The sequence below is a fragment of the Chiloscyllium plagiosum genome, unplaced genomic scaffold (assembly GCF_037043375.1).
Source record: "Chiloscyllium plagiosum isolate Xiang-an unplaced genomic scaffold, Cpla_swu_hap1 HiC_scaffold_3, whole genome shotgun sequence".
Classification (NCBI taxonomy): domain Eukaryota; kingdom Metazoa; phylum Chordata; class Chondrichthyes; order Orectolobiformes; family Hemiscylliidae; genus Chiloscyllium; species Chiloscyllium plagiosum.
This window is the reverse complement of record NW_028270141.1, coordinates 105,954,064-105,981,763: the sequence shown is the minus strand read 5'-3', so window position 1 is coordinate 105,981,763 and position 27,700 is coordinate 105,954,064. Positions and strand designations below refer to the sequence as shown.

Genomic DNA, 27,700 nt, shown 5'->3' with positions numbered 1-27,700 from the left:
GAAACTTTGTTTTGATGCCTGTGTTAATATCTTTATAACTGTATTGTATACGTGTGTTTATTTTGTGTGTGTGTGTGTGAGAGAGAGACTTATATTCTGTTGTTAGGGAACATCCATGACCTTATGTAAACAGCCAGGATTAATTCTGGGATCTAACTTCTTTATTAGAATTACCTAAGATCGTAACACTTGTCACTTCCCCATGACCCTGGCTGCTCCATTGACAGATCTCTTCCCAGTCACTCCTTTCCTAGCAGCTATCTTTTTTTCTTGTCTGTCTAATTAATCTTGGATCCATAGGTTGAAATTGCTGCATGCTGATTTTGCTTAGAGGAGCAGTCAAGGGCCTAGCTTTCCAGCAACATTTTTGTCCACCGAGATTCCTCCTCCCCTTTCCCTGCCCACAAATGAATTCCCTTGGTCGTCTTAGTCTACTTAGATGTACATTTTTGTCCTAACCAGCATTTAGACAGAAAACACTCTTCAGTGCGTTTGGCTTTTTTTTATGTGCAGGACATGGTATCCAATATTATACAATGTGTATATTCTGGACACACAGTCTCCTCATTTTTCAAATGTGAATTGCAAAATTGATCCATGTTTAATTGTCTGCTTTTTCCATTAAGGACACTTAAGACATAGGCTCAAAATGTTATTATCAATAGAGTGAGAATTGAGGACAGGCTGTTAACGTGTATTTTTGTCACTGACAGGTTTGTGACTATAACATACCAGTTGTGTTGGACACAGGCTCTGGTCTGATGAAAGCTGGCTTTGCAAATCAGGACCTACCAACGACTATATTTCCAACGGTAATTGGACAACCTAAATATGAGGTAAATAGTCCTCAATATTAGCTTATTAGGAGCTTTTAGTATATTTTATTAAATAAAGCCTTTTACTTGATGCCTGATTTTGCAACATACCAGACATTAGCCTTTTAGGAAATTATATTTTTATGTTAAATAAAACTCTAGTTACTCTACAGTCAATCTGTTCCTCTTTACTAGTTTCTCGAGTGGCATTTGAGTAACAAAAATATACAAATGTAGCATGTCAAATGATATGGCACTTTCTAGCTTGGATCCACTAATTAATTTGCTAAGAAATGTGTTCTATCTAGCCATTGAAAGAAAGTGCCATTAATAAGTTCTGATTTTTAATTAAAAAGTTATTTAAATTGAATTCACCATTAATTTGCATAGAAATTCTGCAAAAAACCGTACCATTTTATTAAAATCATTTAATTTGAGCAAGTAATTTATTTTTAAATGAAAATGACTTTGAATAAAAAACAATAGGCTGACTTCACATTTTGAGTAATTCCACATAAATTTCATTTTACCATATCCCAACCTCTCCACTGTTCATATCTCTTTATACTCCCTTCATTCTTCATCTTGCATAGAAAGCATTCCACCTACACTTCCTGCCATTTCTTTGTCTTGGCTATTCCTTAGGACTTGTCAACTACAGCTTCAAAATGATCACAGGATCTCTCCAATTCATTTCAACAACTCTTTTACCATAATTTATGCTCTTGTCTACTTCTAACCTCTCTATCCTTCCTACCTGTACCTAGGGTTTGGTGGGGAAGCTATTAATTTCCATACCAGAAATTGCATGCATATTTCTATTGATCAGAATCAAATCTGCTCAATAACTCTCAATTTGATTGGCCTCCATCTTTGATTCCCATCATATTAAAGGCTCCTAGCCCCAGCAGTTCCTAATGTGATAGTTAGCGCCATGCTGTCAACTCTGTAGAAAGAAGGCATGAGTGTATGAACAGCTGCATTAACTTCCGGATCTTTCCGAACTATCATCAGCTCCTATTCTCCATGGCTGAATACTCCAACATCTCTTGGGAGGTTAAAACTTGCCCCAATCTGGTCAACATTATTTCCAATCAGGAAGTGTCACATCTAACTCCCCACCTCCACCCTTCCTCTGCTACTTCAGCTCTGATTCAAGATGTGAGGTTCTAATAAGTTGTTTCTTCCATGGTCGAGGCCACCTGCTAAGCCTCCTATGACTTCTCCGCCTTCTCCTTCATCCTTAGGTTTGCAGGTTCTCTCCTCACTTTAAAACCAGGCATGGGACAGTGAGCAGAATATTTGTCCATTTCTGTCAGCGAGAAGCTCCATCCATTTCGAGGACCGGTTGTTGTTGAAGTGCATACCCGAAATGGACACTCCACTGCTGTTCACTTCCTCCAGCTCCGTGCAATATCCGTGCTTATTGGCTAATGTGGCCTGTCAAAAGGAATTGGAGGAAGTGACTGTCCTCTGAAATGCCCAGCTTGAATATTTTGAGAGTGAAATTCAAATTGTGTATAATGGAGGATTGATGATTTCAGAAGGAAAATTGGGGGAATGTAAAATGGTCTGCTTTGGCTGAGAATAATTTCATCTCCCTCATTTTAGGTGTTTCTGCTAAATGTTTAATTTATCTTTTGATCTCTCTCTCTCTCTTGTTATCACTTTTGATTTGTGTACCTTTTATGAAAGATGCAGAGGCAATCTTTATGGGAGGGGCACAATATAACTGCGTTTGGGATAGCTGGAAGGTGAATTTTCCCAAATTCACATTGTGCCCACAATTGTACAGGTGGCCGATAATCCTGACAGTGGGAACTGGGAAAATTACCCCGAACATCATGGGCTGCCTGTAATGCCAAAGCGAACTTGTTGTACAATTTGTTTATCTGTTTTCAGAGAGTTTGTAATGGGAGGAATCAAAAAGATGTTTACATTGGGCACGATGCTCAACATATGCGAGGTGTTCTTTCCTTGCACTACCCACTGGAACATGGCGTTGTGACAAACTGGGATGAAATAGAAAAGGTATGCTTAATTGAAGTGGACTCAGCTTAGAAAGTTAAAGATTACAGAATGTTTACTAACATTTCTCCAAAGCTGAAAGGTTTAGGAACTTTACCAGTTGTAATGACTTTACCAGGAGGAATGTAGAATAGAACTCGACTCCTCCTGTAGGCCGACCATCAGCGTAAACGTGTTGAATCGATTACCAAAATGGTCAACTACTTCTCTTTTGTATTACCTCAGAATAAAGGATTTTTACCAGCATTCTTTGATGAACTCAAAATAATCTGTTCGTTAGAAACAAAATTTATTTGAAAACAAGTCGCAAGCATTGGTTAACATCTGAATTTAAACTATATTACTTTAATTCTAGCACAGAAACATTCACATAACAACAGAAAGACAAGTCTCTGTAGAACTGGTTTTTTTAAATATAAAGGCAAAAGGGGGACAGAAAAAAGTGTTGGCCATGGGTCTGGAAGCCAGAGATAGAAGGTAATGACTTCTCACATCCACTGGATTTACTGTACATGAAGTCAAACTGTGGACAGCGACAGACTGATGGTAAAACTTCAGTTCTGATTTGAGTCAATCTGGATTCCAGTCTTTAGAACATGAGTATAGTCCAAATTTTCAGGTTACACAAATTAGAAATACTGATGTTTGGATATATCATGTTCACAAGAAGTTTTATTGAGAACAGCATTTCATAAGAGAGACTTGCAGCTTTTGGGGTATATTCCTTCTGACTCCTGGGTAAGTACAGATAGGGGTTGCTCGGCAACCATCAATAGACAGGTCCCTTAATCATGTTCCAGTAATTAAGGCAATAAAACAGTGGTTAGCACTGCACCCTCACAGCGCCAGAGACCCGGGTTCAATTCCCGCCTCAGGTGACTGTCAGTGTGGAGTTTGCACATTCTCCCTGTGCCTGCGTGGGTTTCCTCCGGGTGCTCCGGTTTCCTCCCACAGTCCAAAAATGTGCAGGTTAGGTGAATTGGCCATGCTAAATTGCCCGTAGCATTGGGTGTAGAGGAATGGGTTTGGGTGGGTTGTGCTTTGGCGGGTCGGTGTGGACTTGTTGGGCCGAAGGGCCTGTTTCCACACTGTAAGTAACCTAATCTAATCTAATCTAAAACTCTTCTCTCTTTGAAAGCTTTACTTGATTGTGTTCTCCAAAGTCATTAATTTTTCTGTAGCCAGATGATTTACAGCGTGCATTGCTGTTGACCTCACTCCTTGACAAGACCCTATTAAACTCAGAAATATCCAAACCATTCTATATCTTCTAATTGTTCCACACCATCCTTAAATATAAGTATGTACTCTAAACATAGCACAGACCATTAGGCTCCGGTCTTGGACCCCAAATATTTGGCAAAGTGATCTTGGCTAATTGGTCAGTGTGTTGAGTATAGGAGTTGGGAGGTTATTATGTAGCTGCACAGGACATTGGTTAGGCTAGTTTTGGAATACTGCATGCAGTTCTGGTCTCCCTGCTATAGGAAGGATGTTAAGAAGTTTGAAAGGGGTTCAGAAAAGACTTACAAAGATGTTGCCAAGGTTGGAGAGTTTGAGTGACAGGGAGAAGCTGAATAGGCTGGGGCTGTTTACCCTGAAGCATCTGGGGAGGAGGGGTGACTTTTTCAAAGTTTATGAAATCATGAGGGGCATGGATATGATGAATAGTCAAGATCTTTTCCTCAGGGTAGGAGAGTCTAAACCTAGGGGCTATGCATTTAAGGTGAGAGAGGAAAGATTTAAAAGGGACCCAAGGGTCAATGTTTTCACACAGAGGGTGGTACGTGCATGGAATGAGCTGCCAGAGGAAGTGGTGAAGGCCGGTACAATTACAACATTTAAAAGGCATCTGGATGGGTACATGCATAGGAAGGATTTAGAGGGATATGGGCCAAGTGCTGGCAAATGGGACTAGATTTATTTAAGGTATCTGGTTGGCATGGATGAGTTGGACCGAAAGGACTGTTTCTGTGCTGTCCATCTCTATAACTCTATAATTATAAGTGATCTGTGTTTTGAATCTGATTAAAACCAGTTAGGGGTTCCGGTAATGATTGCTGGATGCAAGCAATGATTTCATTATACTTGGATGGAAGCATTTCAAGATTGATAAGGTTCATGTACAATCCCAAAGCTATTCTATGCTACTTACCAATGTATTTAAGTTTAAATCAGTTGAGAACCGTGTAAAAAAAAAACTGGGATTCAAATGGGAAATCGGCCTTCTTGAACTTTTCCAACTGAAATTTCTACATGCTGGGATTGTACTCCACTATGGTGAGATAACTAGGCAAACTTCATCTCAAAGCATAGCTGTGCAGTCACCCAAATGAACCATGACCCAGTCAAAGGCAGCACTTCTGAGAAATGGAAAGAATGTGATGTATAACTAATTCAAAGTCACATTTGTTTCAAGCTTTTTATGTTGGAGACTGCTTTACTTAACACTCGGATTACATTACATAATAAACTATTAAAAGTGTGGCTCGCCCAAAGGTTTCATTGATACTGATGCTGTAGGGTAAATGTAACTGAAGAGGGGAAGGGAAGGAAGAGTTTCCGAAATGTTGAAAGAGCCTTGGCCCAAGTGAACAATTGATTTTGGGAGTATTTTAACATTTTAACATTTAGGTCTATTTACTAGATTACTAACAGATTAGATTAGATTACTAACAATGTGGAAACAGGCCCTTCGGCCCAACAAGTCCACACCAACCCGCCGAAGCGTAACCCACCCAGACCCATTCCCCTACATTTACCCCTTCACCTAACACTACGGGCAATTAAGCATGGCCAATTCAACTAACCTGCACATTTTTGGATTGTGGGAGGAAACCAGAGCACCCGGAGGAAACCGACGCAGACACGGGGAGAATGTGCACACTCCACACAGACAGTTGCCTGAGGCAGAAATTGGACCTGGTCTCTGACGCTGTGAGGCAGCAGTGCTATCCACTGTACCACCGTGCTGCCGTGATTACTAATTACTTTATTTCATACTGCTTCAGTGATAACACTACATATAACTTGAATAAATCATCAATAATATTCTTTTTAGATGTTTTGTTTTGACTTCAGTTAATACCTAACAATTGTAGAATGATTTTGAAATCCTTTACCTGCCACAGCCACTGAATGACTCCTTTCTGAGCAGGTTTTGAACATATTCCAACACTTTCTCAGGTCGTTTCTCTTTACTTAAACATTTGAACACAAACTTCCAAAATCAAATCAAGGTTCTAATCCTTTTTGTTTATCTAATACATTGAATGCCTTTTCAGTGACTTAGGCATTTTATTAAATGAAACTAATACAGTAGGCAAAACAAACAGGTTTATAATGTTGAAGGTTTGTCTATAAACTCAGTGCTAAGATTCTGCTGGTCAGGCGGTTTCTTTTTATGGACAGCATTGTGTTTGTCGAAGTCCTCTTGAAGTCAGCAGTTCAACCAAAGCAGCTTGAATGTGCTCCAGAGGGTGTGTGTCTCTTTCTCTCTTTGGTGGTTACATTAATCCGATAATGTACAGCTGACATTTTGTATAACTGGATGAAGAGTTCATAAGTTCATAAGATAGAGGAGCAGGAGCAGAATCAGACCATTCGGCCCATCAAATCTGCTCTGCCACTCGATCGTGGCTGATATGCTGCTCACCCCCGTTTTCCTGCCTTCTCTCCATAACACTTCAACACATTACTGATTTAAAAATCTGTCTAACTCCTCCTTAAATTTACCCACTGTCCCAGCATCTACTGCACTTTGGGGTAGCAAGTTCCACAGATTCAAAACCTTTTGAGACAAGTAGTTTCTCCTCAACTCTGTTTTAAATTTGCTACCCTTTATTATAAGACCTCCCGTCCTAGAACGCCCCACAAGAGGAAGCATCCACTCCACATCTATTTTATCCACACCTGTTCTCATTTTGAATATATCAATTTGATCTCCCTTCGTTCTTCTAAAATCCAGAGAGTATAGGCATAAACTGTTCAATCTCTTCATACGACAATCCCTTCATCTCAGGGATCAATCTAGTGAATCTCCTCTGAACTGCCTCCAATGCCACTATACCTTTCCTCAAATAAGGGGACCAAAACTGTGCACAGTACTCCCAGGTGTGATCTCACCAGTGCCTTGTATAGTTGCAACAATATTTCCTTACCCTCATATTCTATTCCTTTGGCTATAAAAGCCAATATTCCATTTGCTTTCTTTATTGGTTGCTGTGACTCATGAACGAGTACACCCAGATCACTCTACACTGGAGCACCCCGAAATCTCTCCCCATTACGATAATAGGCCACCTTCCAATTTTTTGACCTTGCATGTATCCATGTTAAACTCCATCTGCCACATTTTGACCCACTCTCCTATCTATATCCATTTGTAAGGTTCTTATTTCCAAATTACAATTTACTATCCCTGCCTATTTTTTGTGTTGTCGCACAAATTTGGCTTTAGAGCCTTCTATCCCTCTATCCAAGTACATTTCAAGCTATTCATCTCTCTTTCTCCAGTCCTGCATTAACTTCCAAACCACAAAACCTTATAAGAACTGGTTTGTATCTCATGATTCATATTTTTTTTAGATCCACCTTTTCAATTTAAGATTAAACAATCTTCATCAAATCCAGTAGAGTTAGATGATGTAGAGTGGGAAGAGGCTTGAATGCATTAGTACCAGCACAGACTAGTTGGGCTGAATGGTCTACTTCTGTGCTGTAAGTTCTATAGAATACACAGTTTCATTGAATCATAAAATTAAGTAACTGTACAGAATCAAACCCTGGCACTGAGAACCCCTGTATTCTGGAATTTTGTGATATCCTTGTTTAATATAATTTTACACGATGGACAGAAATTGGTTTCATTGTCATTTAGAAAGCATTCATACCAATTCCAGACTTTTTTAAAAAAACATGTTTTAGGACTTGGATCAAACTTCAGTAATGTGCAAATGCATTTTTGCTCTTTTGGTATTGACATTCTCACTCAATCCCATCCTATTCAAATCTGTGAAGGGCAAGAGCTAGAGTTTTGCAAGAACACTGTGTTCCTTTATAAGGTACCCAGCATCCTGACTTGGACAGTCCTGTCAGTCTTTCGCTGTTGCTGGGTCAGTAACTTGCAATTTCTTTATCTGACTGCATTGTGAGCTCATCGTCACCACAAAAACATAAAGCTCAACATAACCTTGCAGGGCAACTAAGAATGAGTAATAGATTTGGGATTTGCTCTCATTCTTGGCACAAAGCGAAAGAATATATTTATATAATATGCATCCTTTGTGGTTCACAGACATTGAAGTTATTATTATGAGGCCTAATGCAATGTCTGTGGATGACAAGTTCCCAGAAATACCCAGAGAGTTAAAGGACCAATTATTAGTTAAGTGATAAATGTTGACCAAGTGTTAGGGAGAATATCCCAGTTCTTTTTGAAAAACATCAAAAATAAAATACATGTTGAACTAAACCACAATCCAATACCTCACCCAAAAGGAATAATCTGCAATGATGCAGCATTCTGTCTGTACTGCAACAAATTGTCAACCTAGATTAAGCTTGCAAATTTATAGCAGGAAACGAACTTGAAATATTTTGATTCAGAGGTAAGCATGTTGACATGGAACCATGTTAATGCTAATGAGTATTTTATTGAACATGTTTTTATGAAAGGAATAAAGTATTAATGATTTAATTCATTCCAGATCTGGCATCATACATTTTATCACCAGCTCCGCATTGAGCCTGAAGATCATCCAGTTTTCCTGACAGAGGCAGCCATGAACCCACACCGGAACCGAGAGCGAATGGTTGAGATCATGTTTGAAGTTTTTAATGTGCCTTTTACTTATGTGGCAATTCAAGCTGTCTTAGCACTTTTCTCTTCTGGGAGAACAACAGGTATGTGTATCATGCTGTTGTGTTTTTCCATGGACACATTTAAGAGGAATGATGTTCATGATTTGGCAATATTACCATATCTTCTGGCAAGGCTACACAGCATATGCATGAAAGTCAACATAATGAGGACAGTTTGCAGGATGAATAGTTGGGAATGACATGTGTCGAGTGTTATTTTGTTGTAATACGTTCACTATTTGAATAAGTTATTTCAAGCTTCCTCGGTTATACAGTCAGAGTTTTGACAGCTCAACAACAACAACAACTTGAATTTATAGATTGTCTTTCATGTTAATAAGAATACCAAAACCTTTTAATAGCTCACTAATGTTCTGGAATGTTCTATTTCAAGAATAACTGACTATATTTTAAGCACCATTTGCATTACCTTTGCTTTAAAATTATAGGTATAACCTTGGACTCTGGAGATGGAGTGACACACACTGTACCAGTCTATGAAGGGTACAGTCTGCCTCATGCCATACAACGCCTAAATCTGGCTGGCCGAGATCTCACAGAATATTTTGGAAAGGTGTGTAAAATGTTTATTTTAAAATAGATAAAATCCAGCAATTTGGATGGGAGATCCACAACTGTATTACATACCAAAGGGTATTCAGACTTGTGGCTCTTCTTACATTTCAGAAACACATATTTGTAAGACACAAATGAGTCATGATGTAACTTTATGGTTGAACTGGTGTGAGGGGCTGTATGGCTTATTCCTGAATTGATGTTTCTTCCAACAATTCTTCATCACAACTTTATTCCCATGTAATCATTTTCATTTTATAGTCAGATTTGTAAGTGACAGTTGACTTTCTTGAAATATTTTTAAAACCTTTCAGCCTATCTATTGTTTGAGCAAATCCTCTGGACAGCCTAAAGTGCTTTACAGCTGATTGTAATGCAGCCAGCGTGTTAATGAAGTCCTGTTGTGTGAAGGTTATGATAGCGATAACTACCAGCTTCTCAAAGACACTGGGGGATGGCAATAAATGCTAACCTGGCCAATGGTGTCCTGCACTCTGCTTCCTGAGATCGATGACCAGCTCCTTCACTTTGCTGACATTGAGGGAGAGATTGCCTTCATACCTTGGCACTAAGCTGGCTGTCTTTGTGTACTCTGTCTCATCATTGTTTGAGATCTGACCCACTACAGTGGTGTCATCAGCAAATTTTTTAATGGATTTGGAGCTGAATTTGGCCACACAGTTGTGAGTGCCTAAGGAGTATAGTAAGGGGCTGAGTACACAGGGTATCTTCCACCGTAAAGATGGGTGCAAAATGTCTGCTTGAGTCCTCTGTAATTTCCTTGTCCATAACTGTCTCCCCAAATTCATTTTCTAAAGTGGTTAAATTCACTTTGACCTATTTCTTTCATTTATATATTTAAAGAAGCTTGTATTGTCAGTTTTGCTTTCAGGAAGGCTGCAGGGAAGGCTTGTCCTTATCTAATTAGTCCCCATTTGCTGGATTCTGAATTTACCCCAGTCTTCAGGGCTATCACTGACTTACACCTTACATGCTTTTTCGTTCAAGTATATTTTCTCTTTATCTTCCTTTGTTAGCCATGATTGGTTTATCCCTCTTTTAAAATCGTTCCTCCTAACTAGGATATATTTTTGCTGAGATTTATGGATTACCTTCTTTAATGTCTGCCACTGCTTGCTTCCTGCTAACCTATCTGCTCAATCCACTTTAGCTAACTCTATCCTCATTTCATGTAGTTCCCGTTATTTAAGTTAAACATGGTTGTTTCTGATTGAAGTTTCTTAACATTCAAACTGAATATTAAGTTCTACCATGTAATGATCACTGCTTCCTAGGAGATTTATTAAACTTGTCTCATTACCCATTACCAGCTCCCTGTTTGGCTCCATGACTCACTGCTGTGGGAAACTATCATGAACGCAGTCTATGAATTTGTTGTCATAGCTACCTTTTCCAACTTGATTGACCCAACCACCATGAAGATTCATGTCACTGTGATTATTGCTCAATTCTTTTTACATTCTCCTATTATTTGTTGATTTATACCCTTCCCTACAGTGTGACTAATGTAGGCTACTGGAGATCCACACGTTACTCCTACCAGTGTTGTCTTTCCCTTGCTGTTATTTATCTCCACCCAAATGACTTTTACATCTTCTGAGCCAAGGCCATCTCTCACAACTGTCCTCATTTCATCTCTTTTTAATAGTGCCACCCTATCACCCTTTCCTTCCCTGCAGCCTTTCTGAAAGATCAAATATCCCTGAATGTTAAGCTCGCAGTTCTGTGTCTGTGTAACTGTGTCTCCATATTAGCTACAAATTCATAACCATTTACCTTGATTTGTCATCAGTTCATCTTGCATCGTTCAAATACTTCATGGATTCAGATGCAAACCCTTTAGGTTTGCCCTTTTGCTATTTTTAATCATCCTAATTTCTGTTTGTACTGTGGCCCTATTTGCCTCTTGCCCTTGATTACCCTGTCTACAATTTTTACAATTTACTAATTTTTTTCCTTTTATTGCCGTCCTTCTTGCTCTTTCCCTTGTCACCCTACTTAGGTTCCCACTGCCCTGCCGTTCTAGTTTAAATCCACACTAGCAAATAGCTACTTTAGTCCTTGTCCTGTCCTGGTGTAACCCATCCACTTTGTGCAGGTCCAACCTCTCCCAGAATGGTTCCCAATATCCCAGGAATCTGAAACCCTCCCTCTTGTACTGCTTTTCCAGCCACACACACAACAAATTGTATCCTGCTATTTCTACTCTGGCTAGCACGTAGCTCTGGTGGTAATCCTGCGTTGAAAGTGTGGCACTGGAAACGTACAGCAGGTCAGGCAGCATCTGAAGAGCAGGAGAGTCAATGTTCAGGAATGTGGGGGCAGGGAGAAGGGGAGGGAAGAGATAAATAGGGTCAAGGTGAGGCTGGGGAGGGTGATAGATGCAGATGGTGGGGTGATTTGATAGGTCGGTGGGGAGAGTGAAGTGGATAGGTGGGAGGGAAGATGGACAGGTAGGACAGTTCAAGAGGGCGGTGCTGAGTTGGAGGATTGGATCTGGGAAGAGGTCGAGGGAGGGGAGATTGGGAAACTAATAAAGTCGATGTTGATGCCGTGTGATTGAAGGATCCCAAGGGGGAAGATGAGGCATTCTTTCCCCAGTTATCAAGTGGCATGGATTTTGTGGTGGACTGTGAGGGGGAGTTGAAGTGGTCAGCCACAGGGCAATGGGGTTGTTCCCTGAAATGCTCCGCGAGTTGGCGTCCTGTTTCCCTGGTGTAGAGGAGACCACATCGAGAGCAACAGACACAGTAGATGAGGTGTTTGGAGGTGCAGGAAAATCTCTGCCGGATATGAAAGGTTACTTTGGGGCCTTGGTTGGAGGTGAGGAGGGAAGTCTGGGCACAGGTTTTACACCTCTTGCAAGGGAAGGTGCCAGGAGTGGAGGATGGGTTGATGGGGTGTGTGGAACTAACTATGGAGTTGCAAAGGGAATGGTCTGTGCGGAATACAGATAGAAGGGAAATATATCTCTGATGATGGGGTCAGTTTGTACGTGGCAGAAATGGTGGACAATAATGTGCTGTATCCGGAGATTAGTGGGGTGGAAGGTGAGAACCAATAGGGTTGTATCCTTGCTGGGGTTGGAGGAGTAGGGTTCATCGGTGGAGGTACAGGAAGTGGAAAAGATGTGCTGGAGGGCATTGTTGACCATGTGGGAGGAAATTGCAGTCCTTGAAAAAGGAGGCCATCTGGGATGTCCTGGAGTGGAATTGCATCTCTTGGGAGCAGATACGGTGGAGGCGGAGGAATTGGGAATAAGAACCTGTCCTACCTGTTCATTTTTACAGAAAGGGGATGGCAGGAGGTATAGTCCAGGTAGCTGTGGGAGTCGGTGGGTTTGAACCAGATGTCTGTGTTGAGGTGGTCACCAGAAACTGAGACGGAGAGGTCCAGAAAGGGGAGGGAGGTGTCCAAGGTGATCCAGGTGAACTTAGGTCAGGGTAGAAGGTGTTTGTGAAGTTGATGCACTGTTCTGCCTCCTCATGGGAGCACGAAGTGTCACTGGTACAGTTATCAATGTAGTTGAGGAAAAGGTGGGGAATGGTGCCAGTGTAACTGCAGAAGATGGACTATCCCACATACCCGACAAAGAAGCAGACATAGCTAGAGTCCATGGCAGGTGCCCATGGTCTGAAAGAAGTGGGAGGATTTGAAGGAGAGGACCAGTTCAGCCAATCGAATGAGTGTATCGGTGCAAGGGTACGGTTTAGATTAGATTACTTTACAGTGTGGAAACAGGCTCTTCGGCCCAACAAGTCCACACCGACCCGCCGAAGCGTAACCCACCCATACCCCTACATTTACCCCTTACCTAACACTACGGACAGTTTAACATAGCCAATTCACCTGACCTGCACATCTTTGGACTGTGGGAGGAAACCGGAGCACCCGGAGGAAACCCACGCAGACACGGGGAGAATGTGCAAACTCCACACAGTCAGTCGCCTGAGGCGGGAATTGAACCTGGGTCTCTGGCGCTGCGAGGCAGCAGTGCTAACCACTGTGTCCTCCTCTCCTGCCAACCCGGTTGGGTTGGCAGGAGAGGAGGAAACGGAGGGCTTGGAGTACTTCGTAATGGCAGATGGATATGTACAGGGACTGGATGTCTGTGGTGAAGATGAGGTGTTGGGGGCTGGGGAAACGAAAGTCATGATGGAGGTGGAGGGCATGCGTGGTGTCCCGAATGTATGTGAGGAGTTCCTGGACCAAGGTGAACAGGACGGTGTTGAAATATAAGAAGGTAAGTTTGATGGGGCAGGAACAGGTGAAGACGATAGGTCAGCTGGGGCAGTCAGGTTTTTGAATCTTGGATAGGAGCTAGAACTGGATGGTGCGGGGTTCCCGAACTATGAGGTTGGAAGCTGTGGGTGGGAGATCTGCTGAGGTGATGAGGTTGTGTATGGTCTGGGAGATGATGGTTTGGTGATGGGAGGTGAGGTTGTGGCCGAGATCGTGGTAGGAGGAGGTTTCCGTGAGTTGGCGCCTGGCTTCAGCGGTGTACAGGTCAGTGCGCCAAACTACCACTGTGTCCCCCTTGTCCGCTGGTTTGATGGTGAGGTTGGGGGTTGGAGCAGAGGAAGTGGAAGGCTGCATGTTATGAGGGTGAGAAGTTGGAGCGGGTGAGCGGTGTGGACAGGTTGAGGTGGTCCGTGTTGTGAGATCACTACCTCTGAGGTTTTACTTGAGTTAGGAAAGTTGAGCTACTTTGTGAAAATCCAGTGAGTGCACTGAGTGCTGAGTCTCATCATTACCATTTACATTTGCACCCAGTGGCAATGCTGCCTGGAGATACCCATTAACCTTTCTTCTCTCCAGCACAATGCCATATTGTGAAATGGTTTTTTATTCTGGTTTGATATCAAGAACATGTTCATACTGGTATGCATCTGCACCTGGAGTGAATGGCAATTAAATCTTGAGATTGTATTGCATTTATTGAAGCTTTTGTTCTCCTGGCAGTTTCATGTTTAACTTAGTCAATCAAATTAATTGCAAAATTTTTTTTTTCATTCTACAGCTGTTGAAAGAAAGGGGTTATTCATTTAATACTTCAGCAGAACAGGAAATTGTCCGAGATATCAAAGAGAAGCACTGTTATGTTGCCGAAGACTATGAAAGAGAAGTGGGGCACTTGGGAAATTGTGGCGAACTAAACTACAGATTGCCTGATGGACAAATAATTACAATAGGCAACGAGAGGGTCAGGTAAAGTACCGTGTATGTAAATGTACCTCTGCTGTTTGTAGCAGTGCAATCTGACATCAAATTAGAGAAATAGATCAAAGGCTATTTGAATCCCATGTGTCTAGGAACTATAAATTGTCATGTTTCTGATACACCAATCCTCTCATGCTGATGTGGCCAGCTATAATCTTGATTCATGTTTGTAAAATGCTAAACATGTTCGTGGCTTCTCTTACCACTTTCTTTAGAAACATGGAGAAAGAAAGCTGATGGAATCATTTGAGTTAATAGCTTTCTACCACTCCAGGAGTGGCCTCAACGCAGTAAATAGTGTAAACAAAGAGAAGAAATAAATGGACTTGCCCCATGACACAAAGCAGATAGGAGTCGGGAATTTGTTATAGCTCGTATTCAGAACCATAACGAGCATTCATTATCCATCATCAACTTTCCATTAATCTCTTACATTATTTTGTCCATCAGTCCATGACATTTAATGATCTATGTCCAGGAAATTCCAAGTCTCCATGGGCTTCCACTGCTTTTCTCTCTCTCTCTCTCTCTCTCTCTCTCCACCATCTTTTTTTAAGAAAAAGGGCTCAATCCAGCGTGGATGATCTGATGCTTACCTGTGCTGAAATATCCATTTGCCACAATTTTATCCTCTCCCTTGCTCAGTTAATAGCCTGTACATTTCCAACTACAATGCTGCTTACATTTGTGCGAGCAGCAAGGGGACAAAGCACAGGCATTATGCCCTTTAGTGACGTGTAATGGGAACCTTTTTTTAACCATCACAGCGAATGGTTAGGATCTGAAATGCACTACCTGAGAGTGCAGTGAAGTCAGATTCATTGTGGGATTGAATGAACACCTGAAGAGAGAGAACCTGCAGTGCTCCGAAAAAGTGTTTGGTGTTGGGACTTAACCCATCTTTTCCTCAGCTCTCCGGGACACCTGCAAAGCTACCTGTACCCACATCGTTACACCCATATCACGGGTGCAAGTCGGGTGCAGGGTTTTGGTCCACATATTTGGATCTCTGGTTTCCATCCAAAGAACTGTACGCTCTATTATTCTGAGGCTTTGATACTAATGTTATGAATTTGAATCCAGTTTGAATATGCATTTAAAAACTATGTAGCAGTCCTTATTCACAGGTCTAAAAAAAGAACTGTGATTGATCATGTAATGCAGATTATAATGGCCTGCTTCCACCTTCCAACATTCCCACATAATAGACTGTGGTAGTGTTCTGCATAATGAATTTTACATCAAAGTCAATTTGCTCCTGCTTAGTTAAATTAATTGAGAAACCTTATTGAAAAGATGATGAGCAGTGTTTCCATTGAAGATGAAATTGACAGCTCTGTGCAATTTCACTTGGACATGATATTGATGAGTACTTCCACCCACAACTCGATGATCATGGTTTCGTATTTGTTTTAAAAGCCTCAAAGCTTCAGATTTTCTACTGGGTTCAAAGTAGTCTTTTGATCTGGTTTTTGCCCCATTCTGAACATATGTCGATTCTGTATAAGTCACGACATGTAACAAGACAGTAGCAATGATGCTGTGATTTGTGTTACACTGTACTGTCTAAACCTGACAAGTTTTAGCTTTTATAATAATTGCAAGTATTTTCATTAAAACTCTGCATGGGCAATCTATACCAGTTATAGCAGAATGATTGCACAATATTTTATGCAGCCTACTGCTGTAAAAACCATGGAAACAGGACAAGGAGATCATGTGAGAAGTCTCATGGCAGTCTCCTGATGGTGCAAAAATGCCTCCCTCTAAAGTCTGTGGATGGATCTGTTTCCAGTGGTGGATCAGAAAGGGCTCTTTAAGGAGCCAATTGACACACACTATCCCTGACCCCATCAGTGGTGACTTAGGGATGAAATGGAATCTGCATGGGTCTCCTGCTGAACTTGCTGTCGACCCATCATTGGCATTGAAGAGAGATCCCTCTGCCAGGTCTATTGTGTCCATTTGACGCAAATGCTGGAAGCCAGCCCCTCCCCTTGCATTTTGTCCTCCTCCACTGTCCCCTTCAGTGGTGCCAATCCTGCCTTCACTGGCCTGGGGTCTGTTCACAATTCTGGGTGTCAGGTGGGTACTGTGTCTCCAGCAGTCACCTCTCCCACTGTGCACACTGCATGAGGGGTCACTGGCCTAGGGGTGAATGGCAGCTTGTGACCATTTCAGAGAAGGCCTGGTGTTCAAAGGGCACTTGATTCTAAGAGCCTCGACCATGGAATTGCTGTCTCTCCAAACATGGGCAAGATCCCCCCACCCCCCCCCCCCCCCCCCAACCACACAAAACCCTGGCTATTGTGTGTAAACTTGATGGCCAGTAGCACAAGACAGTGCTGTAGTATGGATTTTACTCGAGCGATTAATGCCTCGTGCTCTCAATTCCCACAAGTTGCGAGCTATTGATCAAACCGTACAGGTGGGAAAATTACATTTGAAACATTCATATAGCAACAGAGGAGAAATAACTCACTTTAATCCAAGTGTATAGATATATATAATGCAGATGGATAAGTTTTTTTTTTAAAATGTTAGTGATTTTCAAATGGTGGAGTCTGTAACTTGTTTTACTTTGCAGCACTATGTGTTTAAGAAGGGCGGTAAAGACAAGCCAGGGAACTATAGACCGGTGAGCCTGACTTCGGTGGTGGGCAAGTTGTTGGAGGGAATCCTGAAGGACAGGATGTACATGTATTTGGAAAGGCAAGGACTGATTGGGGATAGTCAACATGGCTTTGTGTGTGGGAAATCATGTCTCACAAACTTGATTGAGTTTTTTTGAAGAAGTAACAAAGAAGATTGATGAGGGCAGAGCAGTAGATGTGATCTATATGGACTTCGGTAAGGCGTTCGACAAGGTCCCATGGGAGTCTGGTTAGCAAGGTTAGATATCATGGGACACAGGGAGAACTAGCCATTTGGATACAGAACTGGCTCAAAGGTAGAAGACACTCAAAGGTGGTGGTGGAGGGTTGTTTTTCAGACTGGAGGTCTGTGACCAGTGGTGTGCCACAAGGATCGGTGCTGGGTCCTCTACTTTTTGTCATTTACATAAATGTTTGGATTCGAGCATAAGAGGTACAGTTAGTAAGTTTGCAGATGACACCAAAATTGGAGGTGTAGTGGACAGCGAAGAGGGTTACCTCAGATTACAACAGGATCTGGACTAGATGAGCTGAGAAGTGGCAGATGGAGTTTAATTCAGATAAATGCGAGGTGCTGCATTTTGGGACAGCAAATCTTGGCAGGACTTATACACTTTATGGTAAGGTCCTAGGGAGTGTTGCTGAACAAAGAGACCTTGGAGTGCAGGTTCATAGCTCCTTGAAAGTGGAGTCACAAGTAGATAAGGTAGTGAAGAAGGCATTTGGTATGCTTTCCTTTATTGGTCAGAGTATTGAGTACAGGAGTTGAGAGGTCATGTTGCGGTTGCACAGGACATTGGTTAGGCCATTGTTGGAATATTGCGTGCAATTCTGGTCTCCTTCCTATCGGAAAGATGTTGTGAAACTTGAAAGGGTTCAGAAAAGGTTTACAAGGATGTTGCCAGGGTTGGAGGATTTGAGCTAAAGGGAGAGGCTGACTAGGCTGGGGCTGTTTTCCCTGAACCGTCAGAGGCTGAGGGGTGACCTTATAGAGGTTTACAAAATTATGAGGGGCACGAATAGGATAAATAGACAAAGTCTTTTCCCTGGGGTTGGGGAGTCCAGAACTAGAGGACATAGGTTTAGGGTGAGAGGGGAAAGATATAAAAGAGACCTAAGGGGCAACTTTTTCACACAGAGGGTAATACGTGTATGGAATGAGCTGCCAGAGGATGTGGTGGAGGCTGGTACAATTGCAACATTTAAGGGGCATTTGGATGGGTGTATGAATAGGAAGGGTTTGGAGGGATATGGGCCGGGTGCTGGCAGGTGGGACTAGATTGGGTTGGGATATCTGGTCGGCGTGGACAGTTGGACCGAAGGGTCTGTTTCCATGCTGTATGACTCTATGTTTACACAGGTGAGTGGTGTGCCCGTCGCTTGCTTCCAGTTCTATAGGTAAAAGTAAAGTTACCAGTCCCACTGTGTCATTAGAGAGAGAGAGAGAGAGACAACTGATGGTCAATTTGACCCAAGGATCACTATACCTCAGGCGAGGTTGAGAAAAGGGGATCTTCATGGTGATCTCAGCCAGTTTGGGAACTACCATATCACTACCATCCATCCAACTGAGCTAACCAACTCCCAGTTCTATAAGCCCTCAATGCAGGTTTTTGCCAGAAGCTTAAAGTTACCCAGTCTAGCAAAATTCAACATGGAAGCTAGGAGACCAATTCAGTTTCAGGCCTATGTTTGAAAAGCAATCTAATTGTATTTTATATAATCCTGGTTTGATTGAAATGAAGTTGCGCAATGATTAGCCTGTAAACGGGAAAACAATTGACATTATAATGCAAATGGTTAACAAATTTTCCTAATAACATTAGTGATTTTTAAATTGTGATGCTGTAACTTTTTTGCAAAAAATTATACTTTGTGTTATGCAGTAATTTAATTTTTGTGGACAATGCCTATTTCAGTTGCAGTAAATTGGATGATAGCATTTTCCAAAGAAAAAAGGCCGTTTTTTTCATAAGCCATCTTTCATTCCTGGGACTGAAATTTATCTCCAATGAATCCTCTCCAGTAGTTAGTAAATTACTTCCTGCCATCATGTGGCCAAATGAGTCAGAAGATTACATTTATATTGTCAGTTTGCTCTGAAAGGTTTTGAATGAGGTAAGAGTTTTTTTTTCACTGGTGCCTCTGTTAGACCCTTTGATAGTAGAGACATGGAGCTTATTCTAACAGTATGTGGTATTGTTTCATGCGTTTTTGTTCTTTACATCTGGATGTTGCTGACAGTGCACTGTCTGAGGCTCGTAACATTGCAGCATCATATCAGATCCTTTTTAACAATCAGGAGCCGTTCAGAGTACCTAACTCCTCAAAATCTAGAAAGAAATGATGCCATAAAACATTATGTCCACAGCAAATGTGTACTGAGATTGAGCGAAGATGAATCATCAGAGATAGTTGATGGAATCAGGAATGTACTGTCCATTCTTACTGTAATGCTTTTTTAAAAAATATTCATTTGTGGGATGTGGACAGCGCTAGTTATTGGTATTTATGGCCCATCCTTTAGTTGCCATTGAGAAGGTGGTGGTGAGCAGCCTTCTTGAATCGCTGCAGTCCACTTGCTGTGGGTTGACCCACAATGCCATTGGCGAGGGAACTCCAGGTTTGGACGCAGCAACAGTGAAAGAGCAGTGATATATTTCCAAGTCAGGATGGAAAGTGGCTTGGAGAGGAACTTGACAATGGTGGTGTTCCCATATATTTGCTGCCCTTGTCCTTTTAGATGGAAGTGGTCGTGGGTTTGGAATGTGCTGTTTGAAGATCTTTGGTGATTTCTGCATTGCATCTTGTACACACTACTGCTACTGAGCATCAGTAATGGAGCATGTGGATGGTTGTGGATGCAGTGCCAATCAAGCGGGCTGCTTTGTCCTGGATGGTGTCATGCTTCGAGTGTTGTTGGGGCTGCACTCATCCAGTATTCTATCACACTCCTGACTCGTCTCTTGCAAATGGTGGACAGGCTTTGTGAGTCAGGAGGTGACTTACTCACCACAGTGTTCCTTGCCTCTGATCTGCTCTTATAGCCATTGTTCTGTGCTCAATGATAACCCTCAGGATGTTGATAGTGGGGGATTCAGTGATGGTAACACTATTTAATATCAAGGGGAGATAGTTAATTTGTCTCCTCATGGTGATGGTCATAGCCTGGCATTGATGTGGTGCGAATGTTACATGTCACTTGTCAGCCCAAGCCTGGGTATTGTCCTAATCTTGTTGCGTTTGAACATGGTCTGCTATTGAAAACTCTAATGAGGGAGTAGCTCTATGGTCCTCTAGGACCAAGCCTGGATATTGTCCTAATCTTGTTGCGTTTGAACATGGTCTGCTATTGAAAACTCTAATGAGGGAGTAGCTCTATGGTCCTCTAGGACCAAGCCTGGATATTGTCCTAATCTTGTTGCGTTTGAACATGGTCTGCTATTGAAAACTCTAATGAGGGAGTAGCTCTATGGTCCTCTAGGACTATGGAACTTTACCTGCACCTTTGAAGCTCCCATCAGGTTAGGCACAGCTATCTGGCAGTGACTGAGAAGCATGGCCTCCTGATTCTCTGGTATAACATAAAGGCAATTAAGATGCTCATCCATTTGTTGCAGAATACCTGCACAAAACTCAAAACAAGAGTGTGGCATTGTCACTGAATTTCAAGGTGACTGGGATTATTAATGATTATGAATGAGCAGTTTGCTGTACACAGAATAAAGTTATAGAGTCATAGTGAAGCACGTTTGAACTGCCCAGCAAGCTACCATAATCAGCGCTGTGAAAATGGTCAAATCATCTGTTTTCAAGGTGGTTATTTGTGAAATAACTGTTGGTCTAGAAATGAGGGATAATATCCCTGCTCCACTTCAAAATAATGAAGTGGATCTTTTACATCCAACTGAGAGAGGAAATGAGGGTCTGGATTTTGTTGGGCTAGTGGGGGAAGCAGTGCTGGATGCCCAGTGGAACCAAGCGTCCTTCAGATATTTAAGTGACTGCTGTGGAGTCTCTTTGTGATTGAGACGCTGGTGAATTAGACATTGATAACTCTTTGGCACTGCCAGTGGGAGCAGTGGCTGCAGGTGGCACTGCAGGAACATTGTGAAGCACCAAAGCAAAGTGGGTGAGGGGAGGGTGGAAGTTTAAGAGCTGGTAGTGGGGTGGTGGTGTTCACAGGAGAGCGGGGATTTGGTATCGTAGGCAAGGAGAGGTGTGTAGCTTGTGTGAGTGTCAGGACTGGAGGGCATAACCTCAGAATAAAACATAGGCTATTTAATACAAACGAAGAGGAATTTCTACTTTCGGAAGGTGGTGAATCTGTGGAATTGTTTTATTGTCGGGGTCTGTCAGGACTGGGCCATTCAATATATTCAAGGCTGAGATAGACCGATTTGGGAATGAAGGGTTATGGGGAAAATGCAGGAAAATAGAGTTGAGGATTATCACATCAGCCGTCATCTCATTGAATGGCAGAACAGATTCAATGGGCTGAATGGGATACTATTGTTCCTGTATTGTATGGCTCTTGGCACTTCCCCCATTCCTGATACTGGGACCCATTTAGGCATGGTGCTGACTGTATTGTGACCACTTAAAAACTAATTGTGTTTTTTTTCCCAAATCTCCAGAGCTCCAGAGCTTTTGTTTAAACCAGAGGTGATCGGAAGAGATCACTATGGAATTCATGAGAGTCTTCTCCGCGCCATTATTCTCTGTGATGTGGACCTGAGACAAACCTTTGTTGGAAATATTGTTCTCTCAGGTAAATTTCCTGGCCAACTGCTTCAAAATAAATTGGAACTGAAATTGTATATCCTAATATGGCAGTGGATGGGTTTTTTTTGTTATAACTTTTCAACAGCTTGTAGTATCAATGGCTTTACCAGCCTGGTGAGCAAAGTGAAGAGCAATACCGTTTTATGGATAGTCTGAAAGTGAGCTTGATTGACACCTAAGTTGAAATGTCACCCTGCTCCACTGAATATCATTGTCATGTTCAAAGATTTAATGACCATCTTAATGTATTTGGGAAAAGAATCACCTGATAGAGCTGGCGGTTTGTGAAAACATTCCATTAAAAGGTAGCAAAGTGGTTACGGAAGTCATTTTTCCTGAGATACTAACTGATTCATTAACACATAGAAGTGATTGAAAAATCCCTCATTCTGTGGTGGAATACTTATTATTCCACAACAAAAGCAAAATACTGCACATGCCAAAATGTATCACTTCATACTTTGCTGTATTAAGTTGCCATACTTCTGCCACTTATTTAGCCATTCTATTAGCTATTTAAATCCAAATATGGAATATTGACAAGCTTAGCTTTACTAAGGAGGGGTGGCTCAGTGGTTAGCACTCCTGCCTCACAGCGTCAGGGTCCCAGGTTCGATTCCACCCTCTGGCAACTGCATGGAGTTTGCACATTCTCCCTGTGTCTGCATGGTTTTCCTCCACTGCTCTGGTTTCCTCCCACAGTCCAAAGGTGTGCAGGTTAGTGGACTGGTCAATTGCCCATAGTGTCCAGGGATGTGCTGGCTAAGAGGATTAACTATGGGAAATGCAGGGTTACAGAGGTTGGGAGTGGGTGGGTCAGGGTTGGATGCTCTTCGGAGGGTCACTGTGGACTCAATGAGTTGAATGGTAGTGATTGTATGATTTAATGATAACTCATTGTGAAATGTGGTTACAGTTGAAGGAATAGGTGAAATCAATTGAATAACTGGACAACCCAAAAGAAGAGTGCTTTCAAGAGTATTTTCTTCACTCTTGTCTGATTGCTTCATACAATCTTCATCCATACCTCTCATTTTAGAAGACTCATAACCTTCAGTATGTGTTCAGTTGTTTTTCTGGTGTCGGTAAAAGTAGTATTTTGTTGTAAAAGTACAATTAAAAGAAGTTTTCCAGGCTTTTTTCCACCATTGGGATATGAAGTTACTGTTTTTCCAATAAGTAACTATTCCAAGATTCAGAAACATTCCAGGTTCCTTGCTTGGGTGGCTGACTGATTCCAGTCATGACCTCAGCCAGTGTTTCCCAAATTGTTTCAGGAAAGTGAAAGTTACTTGAGTTAGGGTTAGGGTTAAACGATGCTTAAAATGGAATTGCTGTTGCTATAAAAATTGCATTTTAATTATGTTTACTTTCTTAAAGGAGGAAACACACTGCTGACTGGATTAGGAGCAAGAGTACAAAAAGAAATCTCTTCCATGTTGCCCCTGGACCTGTCTAAGTATGTACACATTTCAAGCCCAGCAAACCGGGACTTCACAGTGTGGAGTGGGGGTGCTGCCCTGGCAAGTTCATCTGTCATTGACCATGCCTGGATCAGCCGAGAAGACTATTATGAATTTGGTCCAAAAATTGTTCATAGGAAGTGCTTTTAAATTACACTCCTGGATAAAGTTTTTTAAAACTTTATTTTATTAATCATAAATGCAGTAATGATGTAACCCCAGTGTTAATTGAAAGCAATATTCCCAAATAAGGCCTATACTTCTTTATAGCAGGGACTTTTCTATTTTAACTTCTGGTCAGTTATGTTATGACCAGAACAATAATTTTTTACCTAGTCCTTCTTTGCAAGGGGTAATATAAATGTTGATGTTCCAATGCCTGAAGCTTACTGTTGGATGTTTGTTACTGGAAGTTCTATTCCCACTATATATTGCAGATAGAGGGAAAAAAATGCTGCATCCTAACAATACTGTACATTTAAGCACTCGCCTCAGTAGGAGGATGTGGTTATAATGTTGATCCTTCAATATGTTAATTTTGTATTTGTGGATGGGGGCAAAGGAACAGGGGAAGCTGCTAAATTTGGAACTGTTGACGTTATCTGTGTTAAGTGAAGAGATGGAAGCAGAGGAAAATTAAATATGTTAAACAAATTTGGACTGCCATCCAAAAGGAGATGAGTTGCTGGAACATTAAATTGCAAGCTACTCATCTGACTCATTGTAAGGGCAAAGGAGAGACTTGCTATTAACTGAACTAAATATCTTCAAGAATTTTGAAGGAATATTTAGTGAATAAAAAGAAATGCATCTTTTGAGCATTCTGTTTCTACATTGAAAGGAAATTGAGCTGTTATGAGTAGTAAACAATTTTTGTTTACTTGAATACATAGTGTTGTCTATTAAAACTTGTCCCAGATTTTAAGTATGACAAACAATTTTGAAATATTTTCTGCCCTAATTATGTATCATTGTCAGAGATACAGTTACTGGTTAACTTAGGAGTATTGAGAAAGTGCCATGAATTCAGTTCTGTGCAAAAGACTGGTTCTCTCTTCGAGGCCAGTCATATGTAAAAACATTTTTTAAAAAAAAAATCAGTTTAACGTTTAAAACAAAAGATATTTTATTGATTTTTAAGATCAGGAATAATAGGTCCTTTTCTGGGAGATTCACTTCATGAAATGTTTTATTTCTTATAAATTGCCCTGAAACTTTGTACTGTAATTCTTTGTAATGTTGCGTTAAGCTAATAGCTGCTTCTAAGAGAAACATGCCTTAGAGGATTTTAGGAATGTGTTTTTATGTGCCATTGACATGATGAAATTCATACTCCTTTGGAAAGAATTACTAAAAGATAATGTGAATGTTGCAATGATCATAATTTTGGGGAACTGCTTTTTATTACAATTCTTGTTCCAACATTTCAATTTTGTTTGCTTTTACATCAGTATTGCCGTTAAAACCTGTTAAATGTGAATCAGATTTGCCAAGAGACCTACTTGAAACAGAACCGCTGAGTCACAGGATTGTTTGGAATAGGTTTACATTTTCTTAAATTCCAGTCGACAGGGTTGATACCATTTGCTATTGTCAGTGAGGTAACGCTAAAGAAAATGCAATGAATGGGAACCAGTTCTCTGCCAGTCACATCCATCTGTTTATATTTTTAAATGCAATAGTTAATGTGTTGTTTTTATCAAACCATGTCTGACACAAAGGAGGCAAAGTTGGATTATTTTGACAATTGGCTTAAATTATTTTAGTCATTTTTAGTGCAGAGCCTGAACAGAGCAACATCAAGAACATAAAGTCATGAGAAATAAGAGTATACCATTTTACCCCTCAAGGCCATTTGAAGATCATGTCCCCCTCATGGCAGCTCCCCATAGCTGTCAACCCCTTGATATTTCAAAAATGTGTCTACTTCCCCTTTAAATACTTTCAGTGATCTAGCCTCCATAACTTTCTGGGGTGCAGAGATCCAGGTATTCATACCCTCTGAGAGAAGAAACTCCTTCACGTCTCAGTTTTTAATGAGTGTTTCCATATTCTGTAACTATGACTCCCTAGTTTCAGATTCCTCCACTCTCAGAAACCACTTCTATCCTCCATGTCAATCTCCCTTAGAATCTTGCATGTTTCATTAAGATCATCCCCCTCCTTTTAAGTGCTAATGAATAAAGACCTAACTTACTATGCTGTTCTTGATAAGTCAACCCCTTTCTCACAGGAATCAGCCCAGTGAACCTCTTTTGAACAGTTTCCAATTCCAGTATTTCCTTTCTTAAATACAGGGCCCACAACTGTATGCAGTCCTCAGGAGGAGCAAATTACTGCAAATGCTGGAATCTCTGCTGAAACCAAAAAATGCTAGGGATCACAGCGGGTTACGCAGCACCCATGGAGACAGAGCAAGCTAACATTGAGTCCAGATGACTCTTCATCAGAGCTGACGTGAAACATGAAGAGTCATTTAGACTTGAAAAGTTGGCTTGCTTTCTCTCCATGGATACTGCCTAACCTGCTGTGATCTCCTGCATTTTTTGGCTTCAGCACAGTCCTCTGGATACAGTCACACCAACACCCTGTACAGTTGTAACAAGACTTTCCTGTTCTTTAAGCTCCAACCATATATCAATACAGGCCATAATTCCATTCACTACACCCGCATGCTTTTTGTATATTATGCACAAAACAGCCACTCTGCACTTTTTTTGGGAAGCGCTCTCCATTTAATTAATAGTATACCTTTTGATTCTTCTTACCCAAGTGCAAGTCTTCACACTTTGTAAAGCTTTTCGTCTTACACTCAGCAGGACAATGACACAAAAAACAAATTTTGAAGATCACAACCATTTACGCTATGGGAGAAAAGATGCTGATTAGTTGGCAAACCGGGTCAACTTACCAACCACTCAACATCTTCTGCAGCTTGAATTGTTGAGACTGTTTGAAATTTAGCCTTTTCGTGCTTGTCCCAATGAGTGCAAGTAAAAGCTTTGAAAACGTGTCACTCTTTTCAGCAATGTTTAAATTTTTCCTGTTCGGTTAACCATGCTGATGTGCTCCGATATCTGGCAGAAGCATTGCCCATCAGTATTGATATGAACCAGTCCAATCATTTTAATTACTTATTTTCCTGGGAATCAGGAACAAGGAACTGCTATAAAATAAAGCATTGAATCCCTCAACTGTTTTATTTCAACCTGCTTTTAGCTGTGACTTTCATTTTTCATTCTTATCTGCATACATGGCTTAAGCAATTTGATGAGATGCTGAATAGATTGTTATTAAAGGATCATGCATAAGAGTCATGTCGGGACATTGGGTCACAAGGGTAAAGGAGGAATAGGCAGTCTGATAAAAGGAGAAATACAAACAAGTTTAAAAAAATTGGTAACTATAAACGTAGCCAGAGGAATGATGTATGTAAAGACATTTTACTTGTTCAGGAGCAAAGTACTGGAGATGAACTTCTGTAATATATACTGCCATTATAAGTCAGTATATTCTTCAACTTGCCATAAGAAAAGTCACTAAAGGTCCACTGGTATTTATTATAAATGCACACATGGGTGTGATCTGCAGAGAAGAATAACTATCATTAATATCTCTCATTTGTAGAAATCAACATCCTTTTCCATTTGTGTTTATCACAATTTCATAAGTCACAGTATTGTTGATGGCTTTACTACTTGACCTAATGTATTGTTTCATTATGTTGCATTGTTTGTACAAAATTGTGTTGCTTGTGAGAAAAGCATAATTAGCAGAACCTTTGTATGTTTTGTCCTTTTAAAACTGTAAAATATTAGACTGTACAATAATCTGAAATAAGACTGAAATATTGTACAATGCATAAGTTTATCTTTCGTTCTAAATAAAAGTATTTTTAAATTAAACATCGCTTTTGATGATACCTGTGTGGACTCCTTGTTGCAATATCCATGTTTAACTGGGAAATGTTTATAAAGTTTCCTTAAAATATTACCCCTTCCATTAAGATAAACTCAGGAAAACAATGATTAAATCTTTTTTTGTTGGAGATGGCCATTGCCTAACACTTAAATGGGGAGTAACATTCATTCCACACATCAGTCCAAGTCTTACTGGACACCATCAGCTTCAGTATCTGAGGAGTCATAATGGTGTTGAATAATGTGCCATCATCAGCAAATGTTCCCACTTACAAACTTTATGATGGTCATCAAAGAAACAACTGAAGATAGTTGAGCCTTCACACAACTAAGATCCAAAGATGTACAGGTTAGGT

At 41.0% G+C, this 27,700-nt stretch overlaps 1 protein-coding gene and 1 long non-coding RNA gene across 6 annotated transcripts in view; one reads left to right on the top strand and one right to left on the bottom strand.

Annotated features, from left to right (window-relative positions):
* LOC122548370 (actin-1) overlaps positions 1 to 27,329 on the top strand; it is a 114,766-nt gene extending 87,437 nt beyond the window's left edge. For 4 of the 5 annotated variants that reach the window (XM_043686929.2, XM_043686928.2, XM_043686931.2 and 1 more), the window contains 7 exons: positions 714 to 836; positions 2,718 to 2,846; positions 8,552 to 8,747; positions 9,155 to 9,279; positions 14,323 to 14,510; positions 21,814 to 21,947; positions 23,342 to 27,329. In XM_043686929.2, the coding sequence (XP_043542864.2) occupies positions 714 to 836; positions 2,718 to 2,846; positions 8,552 to 8,747; positions 9,155 to 9,279; positions 14,323 to 14,510; positions 21,814 to 21,947; positions 23,342 to 23,574 (1,128 nt within the window). In that variant the 3' untranslated portion in view covers positions 23,575 to 27,329. Of the gene's footprint in view, positions 1 to 713; positions 837 to 2,062; positions 2,681 to 2,717; positions 2,847 to 8,551; positions 8,748 to 9,154; positions 9,280 to 14,322; positions 14,511 to 21,813; positions 21,948 to 23,341 lie in introns of those variants that run through there. The other variant, XM_087982281.1, reaches the window with a different exon arrangement.
* Positions 14,545 to 27,700, bottom strand: part of LOC122548369 (uncharacterized) — an 84,682-nt gene continuing 71,526 nt past the window's right edge. Inside the window, exon 3 of the long non-coding RNA XR_015754226.1 lies at positions 14,545 to 15,118. This is a non-coding gene — a long non-coding RNA (uncharacterized LOC122548369). The remainder of the gene's footprint in view (positions 15,119 to 27,700) is intronic.